The sequence below is a fragment of the Sardina pilchardus genome, chromosome 10, assembly GCF_963854185.1.
Source record: "Sardina pilchardus chromosome 10, fSarPil1.1, whole genome shotgun sequence".
Classification (NCBI taxonomy): domain Eukaryota; kingdom Metazoa; phylum Chordata; class Actinopteri; order Clupeiformes; family Clupeidae; genus Sardina; species Sardina pilchardus.
Window position 1 is genome coordinate 29,361,280 of NC_085003.1, and position 11,029 is coordinate 29,372,308.

At 45.1% G+C, this 11,029-nt stretch overlaps 1 protein-coding gene across 2 annotated transcripts in view; it reads left to right on the plus strand.

Moving 5' to 3' along the window:
* Nucleotides 1–10,810, plus strand: part of vps9d1 (VPS9 domain containing 1) — a 24,068-nt gene extending 13,258 nt beyond the window's left edge. For both annotated transcript variants that reach the window (XM_062547531.1, XM_062547532.1), the window contains 4 exons: nt 125–209; nt 3,641–3,745; nt 6,786–6,900; nt 8,430–10,810. In XM_062547531.1, the coding sequence (XP_062403515.1) occupies nt 125–209; nt 3,641–3,745; nt 6,786–6,897 (302 nt within the window). In that variant the 3' untranslated portion in view covers nt 6,898–6,900; nt 8,430–10,810. The remainder of the gene's footprint in view (nt 1–124; nt 210–3,640; nt 3,746–6,785; nt 6,901–8,429) is intronic.
* The last annotated feature ends 219 nt before the right edge of the window (nt 10,811–11,029 follow it).

Genomic DNA, 11,029 nt, shown 5'->3' on the forward strand with positions numbered 1-11,029 from the left:
CCATGTTTGTTTTTGTAGCTTTTGTCAGTTCACCTTGGATAGTCTGTTGTGGCGAAGAGTGTGTGTGTGTGTGTGTGTGTGTGTGTTTTACTCTACTGAGTTAGCTGCTGTTTCTCTCTCACAGTGAGAACACTGAGGCTCATCTGTGCGTGTGCTGAAGACTACCGCTGTCTCCAGGAGGACAACTTGCCTCCCAAAACAGCTGCTATGTGAGTTACACACACACACACACACACACACACACACATGTACGTCTCTCCTCCTTCCTGTCTTATTATCCCACTGCACAAAAAAACACAAGCGCAAATAAGGGAAAACTTACAGTGGCGAGCAAAACAGAAAGAAAAGAAAGGGCCTGACTTGGCAAGGGTTCAGCCGAACCCCGCCAGCCTCTCCCGCCCGGCCGTGGCCCGGTGTCAGACCTCATCAGGCCCCAGAGTGTCCGAGTCGCAGTGGGGCTGCCGCCTCGCCACTGCACCCCCCACTGAGCCTGCGGTGCTGGGCTGCCCCTTAAGTGGGTCGGCCTGTCTGGAACTCACTCGGTGTCGGGACCGGTCGCAGGGGTCCAAGGAGAGGAACTGAGGTGGGGTCAGACTGGACCAAAGGCAAGGGCAGAACAACTGAGGGCAGTGGGGTGTGTACTGTATTTGCTAGGGGCAAGGGGTGTGTGTGTGTGTGTGTGTGTGGGTGGGGGGATGCGGGGGGGGGCTTTCTGACAGAACTTTCTCAAAAGCGGATAGGACTGTTTGGCCCATACCCTCCTAGCATGCTTTCTTAAGCAGGCAGAATTTGTCCCATTTGAAGCTATCAGGCCTTCTGTAATGTGTAATTATAAACTGCTTTTTTGTTTCGCGTGCAAACCAAAACCTGCATCTCATAATTATGTTTTCCCCCATTTTTAGTTACTGTTATGTAACAGGGGTATGTGTCCATCTCCGGAGTTGTATCTGTTGACTTTGACAAAACATGAGGAAGCACTCTGGAAACACCCTGTGGCTGATATTGTCTATATTTGGGAATCGAAGTGACTGTAGTTAAAGTGAGTCATGTGTCCTGCCCATGTACTCTTATAAAAGTGATAAGTGTGCTAGTCCAGGTCAGCGGGAAAGCAGTGCTTTTCTAAGAGCTTAATCACAACATTGTACCCGTCCCATTTGCCCATTTCTCCCTCTCTACCCATTACCCTTTTTAAGAGGGGGCCGAGACGCCTGTGCCCCTGTTAAACATTTCCGCTTGTAGCTGGTTTGTAGCGGGGTAGGATCAGGGGTAGTTTTCTGTGTGTGTGTGTGTGTGTCCGGGCGGAGGGCTTTCCAGAGTGTAAACACGGCTCCCACCGAAAAACACCCCCCTCCCCTCATGTCTCGTCCTGTGTCCCCGTTCCATCCAGTGGCTGTGACTCATTAAAGCGTTTAAGAGACATTGAGGTCATGTCTCTCTCTCTCTCTGGGTGCTCTGTCCTGTCGTCATCGTCGGAGGCTAGGGAGGAGGGAGGAGGGAGGTGGGGAGGGCGGGGCTGTGGTGCGGGCGGTGGATGGAGCCATCTGGGTTGCTTAGTCGTCAGGTGCTGCTTTTAAAACCCTAACATTTGTGTTATGGTTTTAAATTAAATGAATATGATTCTGAGAAGTCCACCCCCCCCCCCCCAGTATGACCTCTGCCTTTATCGTGAGAAGCTGTTGGGCTCTGAATCCTGCTGGAGTATTTTGGAAATTCCTGATCTGTTGTGGATGGCGTTAGGTTTCATTAAGCCACACAGCCAACGTTTCCTCCCACACTGCTGCTGGAAGAGAAACTATAAAACAAGGGGTTTTGTTTGAAAACAATTCATTGGCAAAAACAAATTAAAAGGCACATCTGAGGGTGGGCGAGCGAGTTTGGGGTTTTCTTGGGGTGTTGGTGTCAGAGGGGTCCAGTTGGCCCTGAGGAGCTGTAGATGCCCCTGCTGTGCTGGCCAGGGGACATCTCACTTGTCTTTCCAGCTTCGATAAAAGACTCATTTGCCCCCCCTTTTGGTTTGTGATTGCTGGTGAGAAAGTATGACATTACCCATGCATGCATGGACACAAACAATCACACATTCTCACTGTTCCTGCGCTCTGCCCCTGGCTCTTTTGTGTTTCGTGATGTCACTCTTTTTTTTGTTCTTTTTATGCGTGTGGTGTCATTACTCATACACACACACACGCACACACACACGCACACACACACACACACACACACACACACACACACACACACACAGCCGATAGTCACTTCCTCCTCCAGTCTATTAACAGGTTTTTTTCTCATCTCTCCTTTTGTTCTGTGATAAAATGGTAGTGGTGAGGGATCATTGGTCCCCACACACACACACACACACACACACACACACACATACACCTCTGACGTGGGACATTTGCTTAGTCTCTGTACACTTGGCCTTCATTGTTCTGATGTGTAATGTATAAGTGTAAGTAGTACTGTTTGACAGAAGGAAAAGAATGCTGCGACTAATACTGTAAATAGGTGTGTGTGTGTGTGTGTGTGTGTGTGTATGTGTGTGTGTGTGTATGAGTGCATATCTTGACTGTTTGTAGTGGATTCGGTTTCATTTAGGCCAGGAATGAAAGGAGATACCTGGGTACCTTCTCACGCAAGGTGGCCCGCACCTTAAAGCCTGTGAGGATGATGCTGCTTACTCAGCAGTGAATCAGTACTAGGCCCCTGTAGTAACGTCTCTCGTTTTGCCTTGTTATTCTAGTGACTCACACAATGCATTATGTTCTCACTCCTCATTATCCTGTTAAAACCCTCTAAATCCATCTGGCCAGGTTTTTGCCTACAAATACATTTGTCAGACCAGGAAAAGTGTGATATTTAGCAGGTTTCGAAGCTAAATTATTTGATTAACAAACTGTGGAGAGCATGATGATGGTGGGGTTTAGAGGGGGTTTCACTCTTCACATACAGTAGATACCAGGGAGTGGTATTTCTTACTTGTAAGTTGTGTTTAAAACACACATGTGTAAAAGCCAACGCTACATTTTGTTCGAAATCAGGTGGTTGGTCTTTTTTTGGTTCCATCTGTGAGCTTGAACCAGGGTTGTGGCCTAAATGTTCACAGTTTGGTTCAGGACTATGGCAGGATCAAATTGGGGCTGAATTAGGAACTTTCAGAATGGTATACAATCAGCAAAGTAAAGTATAAAGACCTCATGTAGGTCTTGGTTTAGCTTGTCTAGCTTTCCAGATATTTCATGTTGTTTTAAATGTACGCAAGTAACCTTTTCATAGCACTATTACAACGTTTATAGTGTTCCTCTTCTGTACACAAAGCAATCAGGCCTGAAATTTTAATGGCTAACCGTAAAGTGTGTTGTTCTGCTCCAATCACATTCTGATCTCTGAGCTTGACATAAAGACCCTGATTGAAATACACAACTGTGTGTGTGTGTCTCTGTGTGTCTCTGTGTGTGTGTGTGTCTGTGTGTGTGTGTGTGTGTGTGTGTCCGTGACACTTCTTTGGTTCTTAACATCTCTCTCTTTCTTTCTGTGCGTGTGCTAATGTTTGGCCCCATGACACTTCTTTGGTTCTTAACATCTCTCTCTCTCTTTCTTTCTGTGTGTGTGTGTGTGTGTGTGTGTGTGTGTGGGCGTGCAGTGGTGCAGATGACCTGTTGCCCATCCTCTCATTTGTGGCCTTGCGCACAGAGCTTCCCCAGCTGGTTTCTGAGTGTGCCGCTTTGGAAGAGTTCATTCATGAGGGGTGAGTAGTCTCTTTCTCCTTCTCTCTTGCATACTCATGAGGGGTGAGTAGTCTCTTTCTCCTTCTCTCTTGCATACTCATGCATCCAGCCATCCAAATGTACTGTATGCGTACACTCTGATGGAAACACTCACACATGGGCAAAAATACATCAACATCTGTCTGTCTATCTGTCTATTTAATTTATTCCTTCATCAATACACTGATTAAGTGGACAAGACGTGCCATAAATCTGCAAACGGTCAACAGAGCAACTAATGCTGACCTGCCTGTTACATCTCATAGCCTAAATACTGTATCAGAGATGTGCTCCAAAAGTCACAACTGATCACCAGACCTATTGAGAGAATATGGGCAGAATATGGGCTTAAAGCAACCTAAATGCAGTTCTATTACCTTAAAGTGACTACTTCGAAACTCATGGTAGGTGCGCTGAATATGGAGAATGAAGTCTCTGACATTGTCAATACATGCCCAGAATACTTGATGATGTGTTGGGTGACGGAGCAATTTTCTGAGCAGGGCAACCACATAACCGGTTTCATCTGCTTTCTGATTGGATGGTCATGGTAACGGTCATGGTAATGCTGATGATTAACGTTCTCAAGAAAAATAAGTTCCCAAACATCAAAGGGAACCTGCCAGAACAACAATACTCGGGAGCAATGCCCAGCAACGTTGCTCAGAAACAACCGAAGGCATGACAGTCTGAACGCAAAGGTGAGGCTTGTGGACCCGGGCTATTAGCACCAGTTTGGCCCGAAGTTAGCCTGGCCCAAGCTGGCCCGACGGTGTGAAGCCGGCTATTGAAACTACGGTCCTTCGGGCAACGTTGCTCCCTTGTGTATCATCAGCATTGGAGGGCACCTACAGTATATACTGTATCACAGTCAAAGCTTTTCCAAGGTTTTACCAAAAGCAGGCAAACTAATAGGTGTGGGTGAGTCCTGGGGGTAATTGTGAGAGAGTGAGTGGGTGGGTTGGTGTGAAAGAGAGAGTTTGTGGATAGGTTTGCATATGGACCATAGGGTCATGTCCACTCCATACCAATATTTTGGGATGACAAAATTGTCCTTACCAATAATTTAGCAAACTCCTTTTGTATTATTTTTGGTGTGAAGTTGTATTCATTCAAAGGTGTCCTCGTTCAAAGGTGTCCTCATAAAGTGTACATCTCCAGGACAACCAGTTTATGTCCCTACCAGAGCTGAGACCAAACATACACCCTTGGTGTGTGTGTGTGTGTGTGTGTGTGTGTGAGCAACCTACACGTTACTCATCTTGCACTGGATCATCGTGCTGAATCTCAATATTCTGATCACAGCAAGCCTGGGCAAATTAGCACCAGTCAGAGACTACATTCATTGTTTTGCACTTGTATGATGTCGTTACATCAGCAAAAGTGATGATTTTAACCACAAATATTTAGCTGTATTTTTTAAACTAAATTAAATATTTTGATACAAAATACAGTCATTTTCTACATAATATACACATGACAAAATACCATTTTGTATTTGAAATGAATACTACCCCTCCCTGCCCCTCTACCCACATCCACGCTTTGTGTCCCCACAGACCATACTGTCAGAAACACAACTCACTCACTCACTTCCTCTCCTCCTTGCTCCTTTTGATGACTTCTATGAGTCGTGTGCGTGCGTGCGTGCGTGCGTGCGTGCGTGCGTGCACACACACACATGCACATACACCTATTTGCCCAAACCACAGCCTTCCACCCATGCAGCCTTCCACCCACCTCTCCCTCCTCGCGTGTCAGTGCAGAAGGCACCAGCAAGCCCTGTTTATCTGAGGCGCGATGGCGCTTTTACGGCCTGGTTAGATTGGCACTGGCTGAGGAATGCGGGGATATTCTCGTCGGGCTCCTTCCTCGTCTATAAAAATACAAATAAAATCCCACTGAATGTTTCTGTAGCTCAGTGGTTTGGAATAGGCCCTGGCTGGAGCCGACGCAGACTCGTTCGTCCGAGAAGCCTTCTTCAGGGCTGGAGAGGCTGCTGCTTATGCTGATGCCGTTTGCCGGGAAAAAAAACTTAAATTATCAAAACGTTTATAGCGGATTTAGAAAAGTGCCTGTTACACGCACAACTGCACATCTGCTGCTCGGAGTTTCTTTCTTTTGCTTTCGTTCAATTACTTGGATGCATACGCACACACAACATGCACGCACGCACGCACGCATGCATGCATGCAGACACACACACACACACAGACACACACTCCCTCTCACTCTTACGCATGCACACGCACATACAGTTACTCCCTCTTGGTCTATATCTCTGCCTTTCTCTCCTGTTACGTTACTACACACTGCCCTGCGCCCTGAGCATTTCCTCGTGTCTTGCACTCATTAGCTTAAGGTCACCCAGAGTTGACGCGAACCTGGTCCTCTCCCTCCACCATGTAGAGCGCCCCCCACCCACCCACCCAACCCTCTGTGTCCTGCATTTCTTTATCTCCTATTCCAGCCATCCATTTCATTTAATTCTGCTTCTCATCACTCGACACAACAACAAGAAATGCGTAAATCACCAATGTTCCTTTCAAAAAGACTGTAAACAAGGACAGATGTAATCAGTTACAAGGGTCATTTTTTAGGCTTGTCGTCACACTGTTTGCCTGCAGTACGACAGTCTATTTGCATAACCACTGATATGCAATGCTGATGTTTCCAGTGTCTAACTCATCACTGATGCACTGATCCGGGGTCAGTTGGGGACCCATAGTCAAGGCCTTTCTTGGGGCTTGCTTACAGGCCTTTGTTTTAATTGGAAGACATTAGCAGTGTTAATTAATACTTGCATCCAAATATATTTATTTATTGTTTATTTGTTTTTAATTAATCCCATGATCTTGGTCTATTACAGTCTTACCAATAGCACAGAGCAAGGGATTTCATAACTTGTCCTGTGAGCTCAATTTGCGCGACCATTTGAAATGCAAAGCTCTTTGAGCTTGTAAGTAATTCCTTCATGTTTTCTGTCTGTCTGTCTTGTCCTGACTTGTCTGTCTCTCTCAGGTACCTGATTGGTGAGGAGGGCTACTGTCTCACTTCAATGCAGAGTGCGCTTACCTATATAGAATCACTACACACCTTGACCACTCCACTGCCTAACACTAAGCTCACCTGACCGGTAAGATGATCCTTATTTGCATTCTGTTTACCTGGATAACAGGCTCTCTTGTGAAAAAAGTGTGTTCAGTCTGCAGCTTTGCCTATACTGAAACAAAAGATTAGATTTGAAGCCAAACCAACACCTCCATGTTTTCCCTATTAAAATACAGTTACACGAGTATGGTGAGACAAAATAAAACGTGGTGCATTTCTAAGCAGGTAAGAGGGATAACTATATTTTGTGGCGCAGTAATATCCTCACTCTTGCGCTTTCAGTTTCACTTTGGAGCGAGGATATTACTGCGCCGAGTCTAAGTGCTCCCAATTGTTATTCCGCCACACAATATAGTTAAAAAACGGTGAAGTGTTCCTTTAAGTCTATTTGAAGTCTGTGTACACACCCACACAATTCTGTTCTCCATCCACACTCACATTGGCAAATGATGGAGTGTGTTGAATATTGAACTGAAGTGCAATAGTTGATTTGCTAGCGGATTTAGTTTCCATACGTTTGGCCTGATAAAGCTTGAAGTCCTTTGTGCGTCAGAGGAAGTGTGCTGATCACAATTCACACTGTAGCACAGCCTCTGGTTTCAGATATAAAGGGACTAAAGTGTTGGTCTAGTGATCTGAATCTCAGCCATGTAAATGTGTTGCAAATCCTTTTGATGCGATGACATGTTTGCATCAGTCACTGCATCAGTTAGGTGTGTCACCTGCATAGATTGCTCACCTGCATAGATTTTCATCTTCATTTCTGTTCTGAGAGCAATAATAATAATACTACTTTAAAAAAAAAAAAAAAAGAGTGGAGCAGAGTGAATCATATGTCGACTCCCTCGAGCTGCACACACACAGCGCAGCGCGACTCCTAACGCGCTTTGACATCGTCTCCTCGCCCGGCCCTAAACTGCTTGTGACACGGTTCTCCTCCTTTATCAAAACATTTGACTTGGCCTCGCTCTCTGTCTGGGGCCCTGTCACATCCACTCGGGTGCCCAGGAGAGAGGAGGGCCGTGGCCCTCTGCGCCGCTGCGCTAACACCTCAGCCTCCACATCCGTTTCCGCCCCCTTGATCCCGCCGTCGCCGTGGACACGAGGTGACGGCCAAGGGGGGCCAGGGAGCAGCGGCACAGGGGTCGGCGAGGCTGAGTAGCCATTTTCAGCTTTTAGGATGAGAACGACTCATGGCATCTTCTCCGGAGGTTATTCAATATTTTTAACCGCGCCAATGTTGCCAATGTTTTTTTTAAAATGCATGTCTGCCAGTTCATTTCAACCACTTCTGGGATGGAGACCCATAAGCAATCTTAAGTAATAAGCGCACAAGTTGGACTTATTGTGTAAAACTGGAAGGTACACAAGCTCCTTCATGTCACATGTCAATGACTATTCATAATATAAGGTGTGGTGCCATTTGATCCTCCTATTGGGTCATAATTCAATTTCTCAATGCTGTAGCCTACTGATACAGTATTGCTTCCCAACCTTGGGGTCGGGAATGTGATGTAATGGATGCGTTGTGTTTTGTCCTTTTGCTGTATTCAGATGAAGGGCAGACGATGCATGCTGTTTCTGAGAGGAGATGAAGTTCCTGTGAGAACGCAGTAGAACCCTACACAGGACCGCCACCCCCCCCCCCACCACCACCACCACTCAGCTCACCCAGCTCACCCTGCCTCTCCCTCCTCCTCAAACTCACCCCACCACACCCCTCTTCCATCCTGTAAATACCCCCACCCCTACTCAGGGGCGTCGTTATGACGATGCCTCTCACATATATCCCAAGTTCCATTGGTTTCTAGTGACTTGAGGGGGGTAGGCTGACGACTATGTGTGTGTGAGAGAGAGCTGGGTGAACGTGGATAGGAGATAAGCAGGGACCCTGTGTGTGTGGTGGTTACTGCTGCGGGTAGTGGCTGGTGCGGAGAAAGACGACGCCCCATCAGTGATCCTCAGGCAGCTTACTCTGGACCAGCCCAGAGCAGAGCAGAGCAGGGCAGAGCAGAGCAGGACAGGCCTGGTGTTGTTGGCAAACATTCTGTAGAGCAACCACAGTCACAGCCGTCAAGCAATCTTATCAATACACCCTTGTCTATATAAAGGCAAGAGTTCGGCCATGTGTTGGCCAGGTGTGTCATTTATGTATCAACAAGCATGTGCCTGATGTCTTCTCATCCAGTGTGACATTATCAGAGGCCCACATGCCTGATGCTATGGTTGATTTTAAATGCCCTCTTCCTGCAGTTTTAGATTTTGTGATCAACCATAGTCCCATATTTTACTAATCGAAGCACTGCTTGTGTCTCTTTCTGTGGAAGGATGATGTCTTGCACTACTATACAACAACAATATTATATATCAATGAGCGGATTCTTTGATTACATCTTATTTACTTGTTTCTAAGTTTGTTTTAAAGGACTTTTTTTTTGGAGGAAATATCACTACTCTCTTGTACAAAGAAACAGAAGTGGCCATTAAGGCTTTAGAGCTGTAAGATTGCTGAACCCGTCGACCAGTTGGAGATAGCAAGTAGACACTATTCACATGTTCATCATGTTTTGTTTCGGCACACAATGTTCTTAATTTAGTATTTATATTGATTACACATTATGTGTATATATTTTTTGCACTTTGGTTTATAGGGAGATGTTGTTTTTATTTTTTAATTTTTTAATTTTGGCAACTTTTTTTTCCTGGTGTACATTTGCCACAGTGATACACTTAACATTTAAGACTGCACTTCAAATGTGTTTATACAGTTGAATATTATAACATAATACTCAATATATAAGAGTGGAATATTATGTTATGAAATGAGGTGTGTGTGTGTGTGTGTGCGTGTGTGCGTGCATGAGCGAGAGAGAGAGACAACCATTGGTGTATGTGTTTGCACAAACAGATCATGTATGTTTTCAGCAATTTAATCCCTTAAAAAGCAAGATGGGTTCACAAGAATCATCTCCAGATTTCTGTCGTTATTTCTTTCCCTTGAGTGGTGCGTAATTAGGGTGGAGCTAGCTAGCAAGCATCATCCAGGCAGTGTCACATCTCAACAAGCTACTTCTGTGATGTGATGTGTGTGTGTGTGTGTGTGTGTGTGTGTGTGAGAGAGAGAGAGAGCGCGCGGACCGGCCTGTTCTGTGCCCTGGTGCCACACACTCACACTCCTATGTTGGCACACTGCACTTTGGGTCGTACTAGGCAGCCAGTGGTGAGGGTGAGACTGCCACTATCAGAGGAGTTCACATCGAGCTTTTGTTTTGTTTACTCTGTCTCTATGTTCTGTATTGTTTGTCCCTTATAGCCAAGGGTGGTTTGTGGTCCTATTAACCACTGCACTCTGATCATGTAAACTAAAGTTATTGTTTTCATTTTTTTTATGCTGCGGATTTGCTATTTAATACTTTTTATTGCGTTTGTATGAGGGAAAAGTGTTAAGAAATGTGAAAAGAATTGCTGTGCAAGACCACTCAAACTACTGTATCTTTGTATGTATTATAAAGTATGAGGTATGACACTTAATCTTTTCCTGATTGTCCTAATGCTAAATTAACCTTTTAAATGTACTCGTGCAGCTAGCCATGATATAAATTGTAGGCAATTTTGTGCTTAAGGCAAGATACTCAGCAAGAGTTTTATTTGTTGTTTGTTTATCTGTTGTCTCAACCATTTTTTTAGATATCTATTATAATGTGAATGTACACTGGATCTCAAAAAGACTGATGGCATTTTTATGTGAAGCTGTGTTTCCATGTTTTCCCCATCTTGGCCTGATTTGGAGAATTGCAATGGCATCAGTTGAGTTTGCTTTGTGAGTTCTATTTCTCTGTGTGTGAGTGAGACAGAGAGAGAGATTGTGTGTGCAAGAGCGAATGGGATTGATATCCAGGAGATTTCTAACAATAAAGATGTATCTAAACTTTAAACTACGAGCCCGCCACAGTTCTTCCTTGTGTCTTCCATGCGTTCTATAGTGGTTCAAAAGAAACAACAAATTACATAGCAATACTGTAACAAAATGTGCATAATATTGATAATTAAATCATAATTCATTATCAACATATATGTTGTGTCCAGTTTGTTCTGATCGGAAAGGCCTGACAATGGCTGATTCCTCTCCTCCCCTCCCCTTCTGTCCTGTCTTG